Genomic DNA, 20993 nt, shown 5'->3' with positions numbered 1-20993 from the left:
TTAGCGTCTATTCCCATTCGACAGATTCCAAAATAAGAAACCTCGGCGATGCATGATCGGATGAAAATAATTGTTCCACAGTTTTGCGCTCCTGTATTGCTAAAATAAAGAACAAATGGAATTTAGAATTCTACATGCACTCGTCGACTGGCTCGACACTGAAATATTTTTACGAATTTTCTAATAATCCGCGTAAAGTATACGATTAGCACTGTCGTTATTGTTATATTTTCCCTTTTCTCAACCCCCTGAAACTCGTCTTGAGAGTAAAAACCGCGCACTTGGCACCCCGCGGTGAACACAAGCCTCCACTCAGCCTCATGATATTGCGCGTTCAAATATCTTAGGTGCGTACTGTACACACACACACACACACACATATATATATATACCGGTTACGACGTACGCGACGGTAATGGCACTTCGGCGAGGTTAAAGGTTATAGGTATTCGCTACGGGGAAAAAATGTAGCGGGAATCTCAAGCTAAATTTTCAGCTTTGTTTTGAGCGTCTAGCATACTCCGTTACCGAGTCGTCGTTCAATAAAAAATGCTCGATAATTGGAGCGAAAATTCATTACCAGCATATTTTGATTGTAAGTAATTTCAGAATGTAATGAGCTATATAGAGACTTAAAACCATGCTCGGAACGAAGGATACGATTTACGCAATATTTTAAATTTTTTTTCTAGACTCTAGCTCGCTTCATTCCGCAGTTACGAACAATCAAGAGATGCTTGAAATATATTTCGGGTTCGATTATCTAGCATTTTTTGATAAACCGTAACTCGGGAACGGAGTGAGCTAGAGACTTTGAACAAAGCTTAAAATACAAGGTGCGATTCGTGCTCCATTCGAAGTCTCGCTTCGAGTGAAGAGGAAAAGTTACAAAGCCTGGGAGAGATTCATTCACGAAGAAAACCAGCGATGCTAGATATGTTTTACGGCGATATTCGAACTTCGCATTGAAAAATTATAAAAATATTCCTACACTCAATGTTTCGCAATTAGAAAGAACCTTTTTTCCGTCAATTTGTGCAATCTGCTGATATTGCGAGAGAAAAAGGAAGACAAAAATTGACACATCAACAATGCTGTACAATCAATCGAAGCTCTCGCGCCATTTCGATGAAAACGGAACACTCTGTGCTCGACCGTAGAATGAAGCATAAAAATCGTCCCTCTCTCCGGCTCCCTCTTTAAGGATGATCCGGGATCGGCGTGCCCGTTGACGGGGCAAAACAGTATAGCCGAGCCTCCGGTTAACGCTCATTCTCACACCCCCGTGGCCGTCGGCCCGTCGTAAGGGTGGCCGGTCTAAGGGGCCGCTCATCCCCTATCAGGATCATCTCCAGCGCAGTATTCGCTCCGGCACCCCGAGCGGAGAATCCCTGGGACCAATGGGAGACACGCTGGGGTGAATCCCATTGTCAAATCGACCAATCCCACCCCTCGTTTCCCCCCTTCGTTCGGCATATGCAGCGGATGACGTGTTGCGGCGGCACTCGACCCCCGAAATGGGGCGAAGGAAACTTTGTCGTCGTCGTCGTAGTTTTTTTTTTTTTTTTGGTGCTTTTTTGCGCCTGTGTTTCTTTCGTATGCATGTGTGCGCGCGTGTGTGTGAGTTTATGAATTTATCCGCTCACATGTGTGAGAGCCCGAGTATCACTTTGCTTTAATGGGTTGCTAGTTCTCGCGCTTGCTCCATCTATGGGGATTAGATTCGTTTGGGGGCGCGTGCAGCTTCGCCAGCACTAGAATTCTGTGCCCCTCTAAACACCGAATGGAGAGAGAGAGAGAGAGAGAGAGAATTCATTTTGAATAGAAACGTGAGATAAAGAGATAGATTGCTTATTTTCTTGTCGTTATTTATGGAATTTTTGGCATGGTCGTAAACATTTTTATCAGAAAGAACAGTAAATACGTATTTTGAATAGTTGCATGCGATAAGGAATAAACAAAAAAGAAAAAAGAATGAAACGAATATGAAAATATGAACTAAAAAAATTTATAATAATTGGATAATGTAATGAAATATAATCGAAGGTATTTTAATCTAAGAGTTGAAAGCGGCTAATTTTAATGACGGAATATATGGCTTGGATTAAAAATTGGATTGAGCGAAATAGGAATAGGAAACGCGAAACAATGCACTTGAATTTGGCAATCTTGAAAGAATAGTCCAGGTGCAAAAAACTGGATATCTTGAATCAATTGCTCAAAGCAATGATGATACTGTTTGTATTTGACATCCAAGTGACGTTTGGAGAGGACTAATTCCCTAATATATGTAGACGAAAACACAGATTACAACGCGAGGTTTTCCGAAAAATCATGCTCCACTAGCAATAAAAATCTACAAAAAAACTTTGTCACTCATTTTAGTTGACGGTACGTTTCGGAACATTATAGACTATCTTCACTTTGAATGAAAATAGATATTTCGATTTTTGTGACATTGCATGAGGTTTTGTATTGAAAATCAAAATTTCAAAATACCAGAGACGATGCAATATGAAGAAAAATGCAGAAGCTTGTTCGGGCTTTTTAAATACACTATTACGTTATTGAATCTTGAGCGTTGCGATGATTATAATCAGTATGCAATTTTTAATGATCAATTGAATAGAAGAGAATGACAAGAAGATGAGAAGGAAGAAAATGAGGCGATAAAAGAATAAACCCGATTTAACACATCCGCCTTTTTCTTCAACCTCAGCCGATCAAAAATGAGAACAAACAACTAAGAGAACTAAAAGAAAGAAAGCCTTGACAATATAACAATTAATCATATTAATCACAACCGCGTCCGTCACAGAAAAATGAGAACCGGAAGTAGGGATGTGCAAAAAGAAAAAGATAAATAATGCAATGCGTCCAACGGTACAGCAGTGTGTAATTAGGATAATGAAACATTAGGCATCACCCATACAGGTAGATTGTTTTCTAATTCCGTCAGCATATCACGGGTGATGAAGTTTTGTTTATATAACGCGACCATGTTTCACGCGTTTTTTCGTACACAAAGTATCCGTTTCTATGACGGTAGAGTCAGTCTGGGAATGCGCATGCGCCGAGTACAGAAAAGATCACTTTCAACTCCTAGGCTTGTTAAAACTAATCTTTTCTGTACTGCGCGCATGCGATGTTAAAAACTCACATTACGCGACCCTAACCTCAATTTCGTGCTTCGTGAAAAGAAGCCTGACACACTCTTGTTATGCGAAAAATCGTCAACAAAGAGACAATGGTGATTTAAAAAAGACCGAGATTGTCTCCTTGTACACTGAGAAAAATTTCATTTGTTACAGTAACTAGAAAAATTCAGTAAAACAGGTATCGTTAAAAAAAAACTGTTTGAATACCGTTGGAATTACGAAAAACAAGGTACTCGTAATCATTTTGCGCTATTGTCGATCCTTTTTTGGTAATTGCAACGCAAAATCAGTTTGTTCGGTTTACTATACTTTTTTAGCTAAACAAGGGTTTAACAGCAATTTATTGTTGCACAAGCATTAAATTTTCGCAACAGTTACAAGAAAATATAGTAACAGTGATCGTAATGAGAAAGAATAGTAACGGATACTAGAGTTTCTTGTAACAGCTGGAAAACTGATTTTCATTTTGTACCTACAACTATATTTTTCGATTGTGGTAAGAAATGAAAATATTAAGGACTGAACGGTAACCGGAACGAAAAATTTCTCTCAGTGTAAAAAAAATACTATTTCTGATCCTGTGCACCTTCCATGCCTGGGTCACGCACAGTACCTTCGGTGGGTGTTTATAACCTCGCCCTGTTCGATGCCTCACGATCCAGAATTTAGGGGGTGGATTTATGCAGGGGGCGCAGTGATCGAGGGCTGCGCAACATCGTGCGACGGGGCGGTAAAAAAGGAGAGAAGAAAACGCAGGACAACGAACGAAATGAGTATGTGCATGTATATATGCTATACGTACACCCGAATTGAGATTCATAAACAACCCTCGATACTCACGAATCGATTCACCCCTTGTTCCATGCTGCAAGGCTCGATGCTCGGCGATTAGCCACTCCCCAAAAACCCGTTATTTGTGTGCGTGTGCTGTGCCTATTTTCTTGTTTATTTATTTTCCAGGTAAACAGCCGCTCACTCAAGCGACTTGAAATCGTACACAGACGATATGTAAATAATTCTTGTGTTTTCAAACAAATCATCGCATATTAAGGGCTCAAACGTCTCCAGGGCTGCTTATTTCAAATCGATAAGTTGAAGTTTGAATTCAAACTTCGTTTAGTACATGTAAACAAAGAATTGTTCAAAAATATTTCAAAGCATACAGACTCTTTTTCACAGTTTTTTACTCATTATCATATGCTGTATGCCGATGTGTGTTTTTTTTTTTTTTTTTTTATTCTGCGACAAATAAACTGTCAAATTAAATAACGCAATAAAGAAATTCATCAACTAATTGACGAGAAGTAAAAACTACACAATATCAGATAGCGCAATCTTTGGCGAGAAATTCGTCGATTTCCAGGCATGATTTATATTACAAAATAAATATAGCAGCGGCGGTATTGAAATTTCTGTAAAACATTCGGCTCGATATATGTATATTATAATAGCTTTTAGAGAAAAACGATAACGAAAGATGACACTATTATAAAAAAAAATGGTAGTAGCTTTTAGGTCACATGATTAATTGTACTTCGCATTCTGAATTCAAGAGTTATAATTATCCAGTTTTAATTACTTCCTCCGTCGAATTAACCGTTGAAAAGTATCTAATGTCAACACCTGAAAAGAGTTCTGCGTAATATATTTCTCACGGCGTTTACTCATCCATATAAATCCGGATCAGCATGACTGAAGTAGATTAATACAATCACACAAACGAATAATCGGTACCGATGTTTATTTTCATTTCAAACTGACTTTTGAATTATAATGCCACATCGACTGATGTATACAAGAGTCATGCTGGCAGTTTTCTTTTCAACAACAAGCCTGTTGAAGCGTTCAACCTTTCAGTTAACAGTTGATAAAGTAAGCAAATAGTGCCAAGAACATTCGGTCCAAATCGCAAGTCGATGAGAATGAAGATAAGAGAGTCAAGAAAACTGGCATTAATTTCCAAGAAATTTCATTCAAGCGAATCAGCATCGAAGTGGTAAAAAAAAGGCCAGTTTCATTTGGCAAATGTAAAACGTGCACATTTTTTTACTGTGTGTTCGTACGTAATTACGAAATTTTTTGTACGACTTTTAAAAGATTCTTGTGACTCGATGGCTTTGCGAAAAAGTCTAAAAGCGACAGGAAGAACGATTTCAAAAAAACCTGCATCATTTTATTCTTACTTCACGAATGTTCAACCGCAACGAAGAGTAACTCAAACCTTGTGGAACTATCATCGCGAAGCAGATACCTGAACAACATCGCTAGTCACCCGACGGAACGGAGAAAAGGAGAGTCGAAATATCCACGCACGGCGATGTTAATTTTTCGGTTAGAAAAATAAATGAAGATCCCCGTAATTTTTGCTTCGGCATTAATTATCTTGAAATCGTGATTCACGTAGTTTGAAACCGGTGTTCAAATTTTTCGTGATTAAAACATTAACGTCCGTTTCAATCTGGCGATGAAAGATAATGTTTTTCGGTTATAATACCAGGTGATACTTAGAATTCTTTGACTGTCGAGCGAATTATTATTATGATTATCACCTTTTCTTTTCATTTTTATTAGATATGTAATGCTTAAACATGAATATTAATTAATCAGAGATCAACGCGAAAAATTGTGTGAGCCTTTCGCAAGGTTAGGCACTTATTTCAAATATTAATTCCTCAGCCGTTTTTGTTTTAATCATTTTTGCTCCATAATATACCCTGGAAGTTTTAGACACGGGCTGCTGGAAGTGAGATGCTTCATCATTTATGCGTTTGATAATTATATTGCGCAACTCTTCAAAGTTTCGCTATCGATAAAAAACATTCTATCCGAATACGTACAATTGAAACAAAAAATCGGAGGACTATATGACCAAATTGTATCAAAGGATAGAAAGTTTTTCGATTTTTGATTTTTGAGAAAGGCCCTCGAAATAGCTCGCATAAGTTTTGTATCTTTGGCGTGGCTTAAATATGTAAATACAATGTCCCAAGGAAGATGCGACGTGCAGGTTTGTAGTAGTTCAGAGGACATAAAACTCGAGGATATACGGCCACGTAATTTCTTAATTGCCGACCAAAAGAGGCGAGGATCGTGACGAACGAAAAGCTGGCCGCGATCAAAAAACGTCTAAAAATTCTTGTCATCGTAAAGCGAATGGGCTGGACGGACCCGAAGGCGGCGGATCGTTTGAATTTCGAACTGAAGAAGGACAAAAACAACGATTTCAATCGTGCCAGTGTCAACATTGGCGAAGTTTCCGAAAGTTCAAAATTACCCCGAAGGCGTTTAACGTGTGCAAAATTTTAATGTACCAATGGCTTGATTAAAAACTCAAATTTGCACTAACGCTGCATGAGTTGCGATGACAAAAAAACCGATTAGAAGTCAATGCAATGTTCTATAATATAGCCTCAGGCTAACTTCCTTCTGAAGTAGGTACTTGTTATCAAGATTCCCAATTAGTTTTGCGGCAATTTCAAAGTTTCCGATCAAACTTGACGAATCAAAATTTTGACACAAGAATGTAGTACGTTAAACATTTATACTGAGATCGAAGTCGTGCAAGTAACGTTGAAATCACAAAATATTGACACAGAAATCACTAGATATTGTTATTTTAGAATAACTTGAACGGATCTGAGTTCTCTAAATATGTATTAGTAAGTTTTACTATCTTGCGAATTATTAAATTCCAGATAATCCCATGAACTGCGAAATAACGGGTTTTCTTAGAAATGCATTCGATCGTTAAATCAAGGTAACGAATTCCGATCTCATAACGTCATTGTAACTATGTATCTTCTTAAAACTCGTCTCTTCGCGTTAGAGTTGCTTGAAATTCGGTAACTCACGTAACACAGCATGCATATAGTATTCACATTTCGTAAACTCTGCTCTTTCAAAGTTATGATCAATGTTGAAAATAAATGATTTATTTTCTCAACTTACGTTTGCGGTTATGTAAATTTTGAACACTAGGTTGAAGTTAATATAAACGTTAAGGTAACGAAACATCCCTGAAAACTTCAAATGACCGAAAGAGTTTCGATTTTGAAAAATACAAGTGAAACGTTTACTCCACGACGATGTTACTGAATTTTGGCAAGTAGTACGTCATGATGTCAACGCGTAAAAATTATCCCTGGAAACTGAACGTTGCGCGAACTTCGACCTGGCTAACTTTCAGACCAACATGTTACTCTACAAAAACCATAACAAACTATAGTTTTATAGATTCGGAAATTTAGTTATAAGATACAGGTAGGTGGAATATAGGTAAGCGTTGAACAGACACGGTATTACGAAGGAGCTACGTGTAAGATCCATTGAAATAATACTGCCAGTGTTCATACGAAAAAAAACCTGCGCGCAGTTCACACGTGGTAGAAGTGAAACCTTCGGTAACTAAACTGCGAGAAAATAAGGAGAATGCAGTGTCGGGAGTGGAATAATTACTCGTTTCATTTCGTTTCGTCGAGTTTCAAATCACTCCCGTGCTGAAGAAGTTTTCACTTGAAATAAAAAATAAAAAATAAATAAAATGACCCTCGCGACGGAGCAGTTTCCTAAAAATGTAATCCGAAATAGCGTCGTCGCGAACTTACCGGTGTGCGTGCGTTTGTGTATCTTGAGATTCTCGGACCTCGCGAACACCTTGCCGCATCCAGGAAAGGGGCAAGAGAACGGTTTCTCACCGGTGTGAACCCTGATGTGGTTGACGAGCTTGTACTTGGCCTTGAAGGCCCTCCCGTTTCGAGAGCATCCCTGCCAGAAGCAGGCGTGGGTGGTGCACTCGGGTCCCCCGACGTGTTCGACGGTAAGGTGGGTGACGATGTCGTGCAGGGAGTTGAAGAGCTTGCCGCAGAGCTTTCGGGGCCCGGGTGCGTCCTGGTCCACCCACATGCACGACATCTCCTGCCGTTGGGTGGCGCCACCGCGCATATACCTCAGGAAGGCACCGTGGGGGTGTACGGTGTGCGCTACCGGATGTTGTTGGTGGTGGATAGCGGGGGGAAGATGAGGCCCACCGAGATACTGGTGGTGCGGGGCCAGTCGCGAGTCCTGGGGGTAGTGCGAGGCGTAGTGCCCGCCGGCCAGGGGGTGCTGGGAGTGGGGGTGGGGGAACTGCTGCATCGCCGGGGCCCCGGCGTCGTGATGCAGCGGCGGAAAGAGGCCCAGACCCGCGCCTTCCGGCGTCGGCGGGTTCGTCGCGCCGCCGAAGGCGTCGTGATCCCGCCGCAGGAGGAAATCCCGGGCCGCGTACCCCGCGTGACCCATGTGATGCCCCATGTGGGGGCCCATGTGACCAGGCCCCCCGTGACCGTGGTGACCGTAGCTCTGGGGGTGGAAGTGCTGTTGCTGCGGCGCCTCGCCCGCCGCCGGCTGAACCCCCGAACCGTCGGACGTTCCGCCCGGCGAAAGTTTTATGCCGAGATTCGCCAGGTGGTGAGGGTGCGACGGCACACCCTCGAGGAACGCGTTCATCATCTTCGCGATTTGTTTCTTCAGCCTCGCTGGGTCCTCGGCACTAAATTATCGAACTAATTGGCATTGTTGGCGAACGGGAATGTTCCTGTTGTTCGAAATGCGGGCTTTCACTTTTCGGCATCCGATCAGTTATTCGCGCATTGTTGATCGCGCACTTTGATACTGTCTCTTCACTTGTCTTTATACTCTTCACAGATTGTTCTTCCGGGGTCGACGTGTATCCAAAATTTTACTCGACACGGTGTTTATAACTCTAAAGAAATTACTCACAATCTTCTTCGGGGCGAGAATTTACTCAATATTTTTTAGCACTTCTTCGATATTTGATCCGTTCACTTCTCTTCACTTCTCTCACAGCTTCCTCTTCAGGGTCCAAATCTGTCCAAAACTTATACTCAGCACAGTGTTTGTAAATCTTCGGGTATTATACCGTCACTTTTCCTCGGAGTAAAAATTGATTCTGCACTCCATTAACATCTGGCATTGCAAACCGCGTGAATTGCCAAACACGATTGTTTATTCACAATGTCGCCCTGCGGAGGCTTCTTCGGCAATTGTCAGTACCGGTCTTCGGGGTAAGAATCGACTCTAATTCAGCATTCGATCGTCAACCTGACGCTGAGAATTGTCTAAATTACCGAACACGATGTTTATTCACCAACTTGTAACGCTGCAAAAGCCTCTTGAGCAATTACCGTCACTGTTCTCCGAGATAAACTCATTAACTCGGCACTCAAAACCGTGCGTCAATTGCTGAAACCGATATTAGTTTACTCTCGCTGAGCTTAAGGGTGAAAATTGACTCGTTGTCCGTAAGCCGACATTGAAACCGATTCACCGCGTTCCCCGAGATCGTCGATCGCAGTTCTTCAAGATCGATTAATCACCGAAAATTTCTGAACCTAATAATCGTCGAATGATTCTTCGAATCACTCGAGTTGTACTACGCATAAATTGAACTTATCCTAAAATTCAGTACGAACAGTGTTCTTCGGGGTCTAAAATCCAGGGAGATCTTCAAGAAGCGTTTGAGAAAATCTACGGAACCGAATCGAAAGAGCGACGCAACTCGTTACGCACAATCACAGAGGGGGCTTCGCGACACTGACGACAGGCACACGACTACTCGGATAAAAGAAACAAAAATAAACAACCGAACGGGGGTGGCAGGTCGTACTGAGGTCGAACGGGCCAAGCGAACGAGGAAGGCAGAAGGAGTCTGGTGTGTTCCTTGCTGCGTTCACAGCGGGACTGAGTCGCCGTTCCCGACGGGGCGACCGTTCAAATTCAGGCTTCCGTCCCTCGGGCGTTCGGAGACGCCCGTTTTTCCCCCGCCGCCTCGCCCCGCTGCGCGGAAGACGAAGAGTTCGAGCGGCGTGCCGGTTTCCCCGGATACCAGAGTCCCATTGGAGGCCAGAGACGCCTGGCCATTGGGGGCCGGGAGCCTTGGGACCGCCAATCCGGGGGCGGAATGGAAGTGATGACGCTCCGCGCATGACACGGAGCCGCCTTCTGGAACGCCCTTTGGGATCAGTCTGCGGGTCGCTGATGGATAGATTTTTGGAGACTCTGACTGCCGAAGATGAAGATGAAGATCGTGAGATGTTGGACGATTGGTATTCGATTTTGACGAGAAAACTTTGCCGCATTGACGGGTTTTGGAAAGGAACGAGTTTTATCATGCTCCGGATTTTGTTGGCGGTGGCGAGGGTTTTTATATCGCATTTCGTGTTACGATTAGTATTGATTTGACGATATTGATGATGGAAATGGAGATGAAGATCGTATGAGGATTCGATGTTATAGTCGAGGAAACAATGCTGGGTTTGTGCTCTTTGAATATACTGAATTTTGCGCTTTCAGATTCCAGATTTTACCAGACTCTTGTTTTCACAGATGAGAATTTTTTCATCGCAATTTATACGAAAATGAGCATTGATTGATTCGACGATATTGATGCCGAATATGCATTGATACAATTTTCGAAAATCCTTTTCTCTCCATTCTTGGAACCGAATTTATTATCATATAACATCATTTTCGGGACGAAAATTTCACTCGCTTCTTACCTGCATTTTTCTTTCGTTCCCTTTTGTATTCTTGCTCTATCCTTCTGTCACTCTGTCATTTATTGCTCTATAACTGGATGTATACTTATCAGCAATAACATTTCAAACTTGAACGATTTCCGCTTTTACAGTGCAAAAAATTAATGCAAATCAACGAATTGTGTTATCAGTATACGCAGCGATGAGTCTGCAGGGTTCGTACCGTCATAAAATGAGGATTAATAAAATTGAGTATCGTAAAAGCAAACAAACCCAAGTGTAGAAACGCAGTCAAGTATAACGTAATAAAACCACTAATTTAAGCTGAGGGAAACTCAATACATTTTATACGTCTATGACAGAGAGAAAGGGAAAATACTTCTGTGAACCGTCGAAGCTCCGTAAGCGAGCGACTAATTAGCCGAGTCTCCGTGAGCTCCGGAGAATGACCGAGTCTTACGGTTAGCCGCGTGTTTACTTCTCATCGTCAAGGAACAACTCACTTACGGCACTTCACTGATCACCGCCGACTTCATCTGCAGGTACTCTTCGTTAATTGCCGTATATGTCCGCTCGCCTCGGGCTTGATGCATAAATCTATACATCTAATTATTGTAGGTACAAGCGTAGCTTAGAAAAGTCCAAGGAGCGTCTTGGCGCCTGGGATACGAATCAAAACTCAGGATCAGTGATCCTTATCTCGCTCGGATATCAGTCATTATATGTTGTACATACCTACTGTACCTATAATATATATGTATAATATGTAATGTTATTATCTGCCTGCTAGAGATTCAATATTCAATACATATCTCGACGCACCCACACTGAGAAATTTTTTGTTCCAGTTACCGCTCAGTCCTTAACTATTTTCATTTTTTACCACAATATAACTGTTGCGAAAATTTAATGCTTGTGCAAGAATAAATTGACGTTAAAGCCTTGTTTAACTAAAAAAGTAGAGTAAACCTAACAAAGTGATTTTGCGTTGCAATTACCAAAAAAGGATCGACAATAGCGCAAAATTGTTACGCGTACCTCGTTTTTCGCAATTCCAACAATATTCAAACAGTTTTTTTAACGATACCTGTTTTACTGAATTTTTCTAGTTACCGTAACAAACGAAATTTTTCTCAGTGCAGAGAAAAGAGAACTCAAACAGGGCTTATCAAATTATTGATCCCTCAGAAAATTCACCTCTCCATCATCATTCCGTACCAAATGAATTACGGTTGTACGATTATAATCCATATAATGGAGTAAAAAATCGCAGTCATCTGATTAAACTTGACCTATATTTCCTTCTCGTCATTATTTTTCTATTGAACGAATATGTTCAAGCATGCCAGCGTGAATGTACTATATGAGTGAGTATACTGGTATGCGAAAATTGTAAATAGCAGTTAAGGTCGAGACAATTTCAATAATCCATGCAGAAAAACATGCGTAAACAGGATGTCGTCGCGATAAGAGACGACACAGTTCGTCGCTAGACGAGAACGTAATCTTCTTCTACAGCATACAGATCGGAGCAAATTAACAAGGGTAAGCAACTCCTTGACGCGAATAAAGATGTTTTAATCGTTATGTTTTAAATCAAACGTTTACGCTTATTATCCAGTAACCCGAGTGATCTGAACCTCTTCGCTATATAACACACATTAATTATCTATGTTCTATGTTCATGCGTGTTGCGAAGGCGCATGTACAGAATACATGAATTTTAACTTAGTTTTTCACTAAGGGAAAACCGTTTTAACATACGGTTTTCTTAAACGCTTTTCTCATATCAGCTAATTGAATAGAATTTTCAATTTTCAATTTTTTCGGAACTGATATCAGAATCTAACTATGCGAATGAAAAAAAAAAAAATCGACAATGTATCAAATCCAACGATCCAAATAATGTTTCGAGACCGAGTTTTCGGTTACACTAAAATATTTCCGACCGATTAATCCTTTGGTGTATGAAATGGTCTAATAAAATGAACGCACAATGATCGTACACAGTGAATAATCGTTGTACAGTCTGTATATTATGTACACAATACTTACCTACCTACAGGTATATGCCTGAAAGCGCACAAATGTTGTTCGGAGCAATTCATAGAACGGTTTATTGCGAACAAGTTAAAGATAATGCGCAAACAATGTTCAAGAGGTACAAAGAAAATTTCGCATTGGTCGTAGGCAGGTAGACAGCCGTAAAGTAACAACGGTTAAAAGGTCAGGCAAGAATTGTCAATTATACCTGTCGGATATGTTCGAACACGCGTTTGTGAGTATCACAGGGCTAATAACTACGAAGTAACAGGGATTTTGGTATACCTCGTTCTCTGAGTGCTTAGTTTTACATCCTCAGGGACGGTTCGTCAAGTAAGTTCGTCAATCTTCGACCTACGCGTAGAACTGTTATTATAGACCCTGAGGCTTTCCGGTATAGAATTACTTTCTGTAAATTCATGCGTTGCAAGAACATTTGCGCCAAAGTTATAGAGTAACGAATAAACGGGTAAATAACGTAAATGTTACTCATAGAACTTTCGTGGAATCTGTAATGTTTTCTTCTCGTTTTAACGATTTATTCTTCTACCGTCTTGTATTGTTTATAATTATCAGGAAGAATCGGTCGACGTATTTAATATCTTTGGTCAAAAAACAGCTGCATCAGAATTATTATAAATGACTCTTTGATTTTTGCTTTATTTTATTTTTTGAATGCAAAACAACAACGACAGCAAGATAGGCAATATTAAAATAACTGCAACTACAAAATATAATCTGAAAATACCTGCAACTTTGTCTAATTATGTCTTAAAGTTTTTTTGATTATACTAATGCTCCAGTTTTTGCTTGTTAAATTTTTGTGTCTTAAATTTTCAGATGAATTTTTCTCACATGTTTCAAATGAGACAAGATTCTATACGTACTAATAAAGCGAAACCGTGATATTATACAATCGAATGAATTGATCAACCAAAATCGTAAAAATTTAAATCAATTCCATTTGAATTATCGTAACTTCATTGATTATTGATCTGTTGGTGCTAATTGAAAATTGATTTATTTTCCCTAGGCATATTAATTCGCAAATGAGTTTTCACGTGAAAATTTATTGTAGGTATGCAGTATTTAGCCATTTACCATAATCGAAACATACAATTCCGGGCTTGAAATGAAAGTGAGTCTTGTAACGGTAACTGAAAGATCTAATACCTACTTATCTACCGCTATTATTCCCATTCGTACTTAATTTTTGGCAAACTGTCCCGATAATTCGATGCTGTCACAACGTTAAATTAATGTATATTATAGTCACAAAGTCTGTACAGCAAAAGAATAACAGTCGTCAGAACGATATCCGAATGACGTCTTACGATAAAAATTTTGATATCCAAGAGTATTTCGTAAAAGATATCTCTTGTTTATAAAGCCAAAGAAAACTGCTGCCATTTTGTCAATTTTAAGAATTTCGGAACGAGGTGGGGCTCAAAATCACGTAAAAAGTTACAACTTTAAGATTAACGTAAAAATCAAAGATCAATTTTTTTTTTTTGCCTTTTTTTTTCAGTTTTGTATACCTAAAAAGTGAACTTTTCTTCTTCAAATGCAAAAGCGGATCGAGCTGTGCACCGGGACTCGAGGTTCACGGCTCGGGAGGTTATAAATCGCGCGGTCGAGCATCGCTGGATGATTAATTAAATATAATGACCCGAACGCGGGTCGAAATGGAAGACAGTGAACTGACCGAAGCGCATCGAGTTTGAGCGATGACCCGGCCGAGACAATGACCGACTCTGTGTTCCCGAAACGTTATTAAATGGACGTATAAATATCCGTCTGTGTGTTCCGACGTTGATCATCGTCATCGTTGGTAGTATGAAAAACTACACACACACGCACGTGGTCCACTCGATCGCAACGATCAAGCGCCATCAGGCAGACGCTGAGTGAAAACACTCCGCGCCGAAACCAGCCGGTGCCTCACGTGGAGACACGTGATATCCTTGCCCATTATTGGTAATGATTGTCATTTTCGTCACGACAATGCACTTTGTTATACTCCTTAATGCCGTATCGCATTCACTAATAAATGCGCTACATTAATTTATCGGTACATGACCGGCTCTTCTGTCCGAGAGAATATATTATGCTAATTATAACGTTTGGCTTGTGTGACGTTTTTATTATTATCATTTTTCTTTTGACTATTGTTTCTTCCTCGTTGTCACAGATGGTGGGACGCCGGATAATTAATTCATGTCGACTTCGCGCGCGATGCAATTTGCTCGAAATTCTGACGCTGGTTCTTCACATTTCGATTTCTGCTCTGTCAGCTAACACGGGAAGTTGTTTATATACGGGCGAACTTTGTCTCTAAGAAACAAAATTAAGCGATCCGAAACGAAGAATCAGTACCTGTAAGCTGTTGTTTATGATTTTGGTACGTTTTTCTTCTTGCGTCGTGAAGAAAAGCATTAAAATCATTGATTTTCAAGGGCCTGATAGAATGGTTACGGTATCAAATTTTCCTAGAGACGAAAATGTATTTCATGGATTTTTAAAATATAGAAAACCGAAATACAAAAATATGAAAATGTAGAATAGTAGGCAAAAGTATAGAAGATAAGAATAAAATTAGATGTAGCCTCTGAAGTGGAAAAAGTATAAATAATACCTAAAAGAAGGTAAAGTCTGATAGAAATCAACATTTTGACGTATATCGTACACCCTGCACTTTTATGCTTTGAAATTCTATAAATAAAATTTCATTATATAGTCATTCTACTTTTTGACCTCCACCCGATTTTCAAATCACAAACCCGATCGAACGATAAAAATATAAAGATGGCGTGTGGCTTCGGATGTGAAAATATTACAAACGAAACCTGTAAGGAGTTCGGATCTCACCGAAATTTAATTTCTCTGGTCTCAGAAATTGATCTGCGGATTTTTGACCGATTAATCGGTATCACTTTGACCTTGAAGTACGTACAAAAATATTGGCGACAGAAGTGACCAGGTGGCGAGCCGGAGAGATGAAGGAAGATCGGCAAGGCCCCCCGGGTCTGAAAACAAAGTTGACGACACGCCTGAAACAAAAGACCGGCAGATAAAGCTGGCCGATCCTAGAATTTGGGATCTACGGCCGATCCCTGGATCTCGGGGACTGATAATCACCGCGAAACCCGACATAATTACGAATGTTTCGAGTCTTTACGACCCCTCACCGAGTCTGATCCAAGCAGAAGTTGCGGCCTCGGCTGAGGCACACTAAAATCGGTTATACGGTCCGAAACTGACTCGCTAAATGCGTTTGTCATTCGGCGGAGGCGAAGATGAAGAAACGACAGAAGGTCGAGAGGATACCGCCGCGAAAATCTCTCGCTATGCAAGCCCGAAGACTCGACTATCTCTTCTCAGATTTCGGACCGATAGACACGCGGCCTCGACCGAGATCTTGTCTCTCCGAGTCATTAGAGAAATGACGATCTCTCTGGAGGCTCCGGAAGCCCCGGGAGGCCGTCGGACCCCAAAGACGTCTTGGACCATTCTCGATTATCGCATTTGCTCTTTAGATCGTTATTAGATTTTATACGGACCGCGAATCCGAAGAAAATCGACGTCAGATTATCGGTCGATCGATCGGGTTCGATTACAAGACTATTTTTTCGAAACAAGAAAATCTTATGCGTTATTAATAATACTTCAGAGTAAGAGATCGGCGACGAAAATCGGTTGCAATTGATTTTTCTCATTTCTTAATAAATTCTATTGATTTTTTTTTTCATAGTTCATAATGAAAAATTAAATGCAAGTGATAATTCATTACTATAAAAAGATCGTGCTACTGATTGGGAACGGTTGAAATTTTGATGATGACAAACGATTTTCACTGATTGATACGTTTCGTTGCGAATTTTGTTACATTTATTCGGTAACTGGGTTGTCTGTGAAGACCATCAACTTATATTCCCCAATAGAATGAAGATTCTGAAGTATTTTTTTCAATTCTGTTGTATCTACTGTGTAACGTGCATTTAAATAGGTGAAAATACTGACAATTAAGATTTTGAAATAGATTTTAGGAGGTTTTATTATTTCTTTACTCTCTATACTATAATAGAATTGGTCACAATGTAATAGAACTTATAGTTAGATGAATTCGAAGTGAAAAACGATCGTTATTGGAAAAATTAAACCGTTATAACATGATATTTTAACGTTTATATTTCTTATCCGACGAAGGGAAAATTGGTGTTCTTAGTATGAAAATCGATTTAGGAAAATTTGTTATTTTACTAGACACAAGTAAACGAAGGCCAAGCAAAAGTCCATAATTTCTGTTTCATATAAATTGAAAAGGAAAGGGGGACCTAAAAACATGGGAAAAAATGAGGCAATTCTTGCAAAGATCAAAGAAGAGCCTTATAAAATTGGTTAAATGGAAATTGATTTCCCGGCCAAAAAAATATTAAAAGAAACGAGCCATATCGTGGCAAGGCTGAGTACCCGTATGTTTTCAATAAATTAGAAAGTGAAAGGGGATGAGCAGAAATATGTAATAGAAGTGAGAGACGAATGAAAGTAGAGGCTTTTTAAGAACTGTGCAAACCAAAATTGATTTTCTTATCAAAAAAGAAAATAAAATCAGTAAGAAACACAAAGCCTTTGTCATGTAACGTTAAGTATATATATACTGTAAACAAGAGTGTCAAAAACGAATAGTGAATTTCGTCCGTTAGTTTCCTCTCTCTCTTTCCCTCCATTTTTCTGTGCGTCGGGTGAGAGAAAGAGATCAATTGCGAAGGGTTGGGGGATGGAGGGAGGATCGGGCCCGACCGCGGTGTTGGCCTAAGAGATAAGATTGCCGGTACACGAGAGATCAGTTGTATAAGATAATAATCGAAGGCTGAAGAAAGCCGCCGACAAAATACGACCACAGTGACCAAGGGGGGTTGACCGAGGGGGTCGAGGGTTGAAGATGCATCATCCGGCGGGGCGAGGGGTGAAAATACGCGCAGGTATAAGCCGCGCGTCGATGGAACTTCAGCGCCCCCTGAGCCAGGAAAAGTGGCGGCACGCGGCCGGAGAAGCGAGTCGGGATGGAATGAAAAATCCCCGGAATATGATAATAAAATTTTCGGCCCCGCGCTCTCGGAGAAGCGGTCATTCGATTTGAATAGTCGAAGGAGCGAGCTGCTTCGCCTGCCGGACCCTGGATGGCGCGCTCCTCGTTCTGCCTCCTCCACCGGCACCAAAACCCGCGGGGACAATGAAATATGAACAGCTCGTGTTCTACGGACAGGGATAAAAAATACAGCTAGCCAAGGAAAATATGCTACGCGTCTTGATTTATGCCACCTAGAAACCCACCTCAGCATATTGCCTCGGACGTTAGGTTAGGGTATATGAATCTATCTCTGTGTTTAGCTGTGTGTGTGTGTGTGTGTGTGTGTGTGTGTATGGATCTGTACACACTATACTTTATTATTATTCCCATGTGTAGTGGACTGTGTATACAGGTATATATATGCACGTCGTACACGCATCTTACTTTATTCTTGTGCCGGACCTGCGCCACGAACCGACAAAATTCCCCCCCCCCCCCTCCCCCCCCCCCAACCACCATCGCGTAAAACATCGTCAGCTATCACGCGACTTATAGGTTATGTGCCTGTTTAATTACTAATGTCAGAATTATACCGTCTATTATATTCATTTTATAACATCGTATAAAAGCGTATAATCTTATAAACGATGTGTGATGCGTATGTTTTATGTGTACATGTGGTTTTTCTTCATGTTACATACACAATACATATGTAGGAAAAAGGTACATCCGTGATTGTTAATATTCTTTTATACACAACTGAATACTTCCGAAACTAGAAAAGTTCGAGGAAGGAGTCTTTTAAAAAATTTTCATAGTATTATGATTTTATTGCTATAACCTCACATAACCTAAACGATTTTTTTTATTTTTCAGCTTACAGCTAACGTCAAGACAAATCTAACAAGCCGCAGCGTCGATACTTTATTGTCCGTAGCTTGCGAGATATTGCGAATGACAATTGTAAAGAAAATTTCAAAATCTGAAAAAGTTTGGGAAAAAAGTGTCGAGGAACGAAAAATCTAGTCACAGGTGTAATTTGTCCATTATCAGATATTTCGACACCCGCAGTGATTTTTTTAACCCGCTTTGACCCACTTTTCGTTTAACATGTATCTATCTACGCTTCTGTTTCTTTTTGCTACATCTTTCACGATGTTTAGATAGTTACGGTTCAAATTGATTGCGGAAATTCAGCTGAAAAGTGCAAGAGAGCATCTCACGTTCTACTAAACACATACAAATTCATATTCTGTACAAAATCCGCTCTTTGTGATGTTGTTATTGAGGTTAACTCTGTAGGTGTTATGGAACCGAATGGAACGGTGAATTAATATTTGCGGAGTTTGCGCATGCGCTTGAAGTGGAACGGCGAGATCGAGAATCGAACTCTCAGACAGATCGTTCAGTTATTATCAGAGCGATCTGTTGGAAACAGGTTAATTACAGCACCGCGTGTGATGAGTGAGTGAGCAGAAGTGCCGAGTGTTGTCATAAATATCTCTTGCAGTTGCTTAACGGTTTGTTGTGATTCCTTAGTGCTTTGAAAAGTGATTAGAAGCGTCCAGAAATCTATGTTTTCTTCAGCCGAAGACGAGCGCAACTCAACGGCGTCGCTCGTCATTGGCAGATTACGTCATCAATGACAAGCGGACGTGAGCTCCACGCTTGCGAGATGAATCACGGTCATAACCTCTTCATTTTTCGAGATCCACGGTTCGCCCTGACAAGGTTAGAACAGAATGTTTGACGTACAAAACTTCCGTGTGTTGTGTAAAATTTTCATGACCAGTATCATACTTGTCAATACCAAAAAGCAACGACTCGGCGTTTTGCGAGTGAAGCCGTAAGATAAATCTACGCCGATATTAGGTGGCATTACGTGTTTTTATATTCAAATCCTCAGGGAATTTTTCAATGCCTTTTTTCTTTCTGCACAGCTGTGTCGTTTGCTTGTTTATTTTCTACACTCCTCTGAACTCGGAGGTGAAATTCGAGGCCGAATATAAAAGACACGTCAGGTTGTGTATAATAATAGGCGCGGCCGCAGTGCCAATACGCACTTCGCCTCTTTATACCCTCGGCATTATGTATATTTCCAAACTGCGGCAGGACCGAGTCACGTTGTGATTTACGAGTTGGTAGAGAAACGGCGTTTCCTTGTTTATTTTTATCTCAACTTTTTTTTTTTTTTTTTTTCAAACTTGTAACGCACGTTTTTCTTTCCTTCCTCTTTTTAGTATTCTCAAACCGTTAATATTTATTGTTTCGCGCACCCTGCGGGTCAGCGAAATTTTTACGACGGATTTTACAGCTATAAAAAGGCTTCGAGGCTGTAAGGCTAAGGTTGTTCGGTGGTCACAGATATGTGTTCCACGGATGCTTTACGACGCATTAGTCACTCTCGGGGATCTAAATTCAAATCGGAATACCGATCGTGCCTTCTGTCGCCCCTACCTGTCACCACAAACGTTTATAATCGCACGCGCTTCTCACTTGTGAACATATTTACATATCTTTATATAATAATAGGTAGGTCAGTGGGCTGCGGGCATTTATTGTAATATCCAAGATGCTAATTTGGGTGTCTAAATCAAGGCAATTATTCTATTTACATACAATGTTTTATCAAATTTGTTGCTTTTTTCACATTATTACATTTTCTGTAAATGTCCTTTCTTGTGTAAACGTTCCAATCGTTAAATCAACAGCATACAAATCAGTAACAAATTTTGCTAATTTGCTAGATTTTTCATTTGATATCCATTACTAAGGATTACTTGTTTACGTATTATGAATTTTGTCATCCACTCAGTTTTTTTATTACATGTTAATTTTTTTCTATTTTTTCGCATTCCGTTGACAACTTTTAAATCGTTATTTTTTACCGAGTCATTCTATTTACAATATATTCCGTTATTTCGTAATTTTGTAATGCTGTCGCATAAACCTTTCATCAATCGCGATTTTCTTCTCTTTTTTTTCTTACATTCCGAATTAGCTATATCACTATTTTTTGTTTCTGCTAGTTTCTGTCTTGTGACGTTCTTACGTTCTATTCGCTGTTCATTCTGTGTTATTCACACGCGTAATTGGGCATCGTGATATAATGAATCTTGACAAGATTTTTTTGGCAAAGCGCGACGGGAGTTGATGGTGAGTCAGTGAATACATTAAAATCCACAC

At 40.2% G+C, this 20993-nt stretch overlaps 1 protein-coding gene across 1 annotated transcript in view; it reads right to left on the bottom strand.

Moving 5' to 3' along the window:
* Nucleotides 1-9876, bottom strand: part of LOC124182771 (pair-rule protein odd-paired-like) — a 31712-nt gene extending 21836 nt beyond the window's left edge. Inside the window, exon 1 of the mRNA XM_046570429.1 lies at nt 7763-9876. Within this exon, the coding sequence (XP_046426385.1) occupies nt 7763-8645 (883 nt within the window). The 5' untranslated portion in view covers nt 8646-9876. The remainder of the gene's footprint in view (nt 1-7762) is intronic.
* Nucleotides 9877-20993: the final 11117 nt, after the last annotated feature.

This window comes from Neodiprion fabricii, chromosome 5 (genome assembly GCF_021155785.1).
Source record: "Neodiprion fabricii isolate iyNeoFabr1 chromosome 5, iyNeoFabr1.1, whole genome shotgun sequence".
NCBI classification, from domain to species: Eukaryota; Metazoa; Arthropoda; class Insecta; order Hymenoptera; family Diprionidae; genus Neodiprion; species Neodiprion fabricii.
The sequence above is the reverse complement of the archived record's forward strand: the minus strand, read 5'-3'. Positions and strand labels throughout refer to the sequence as shown.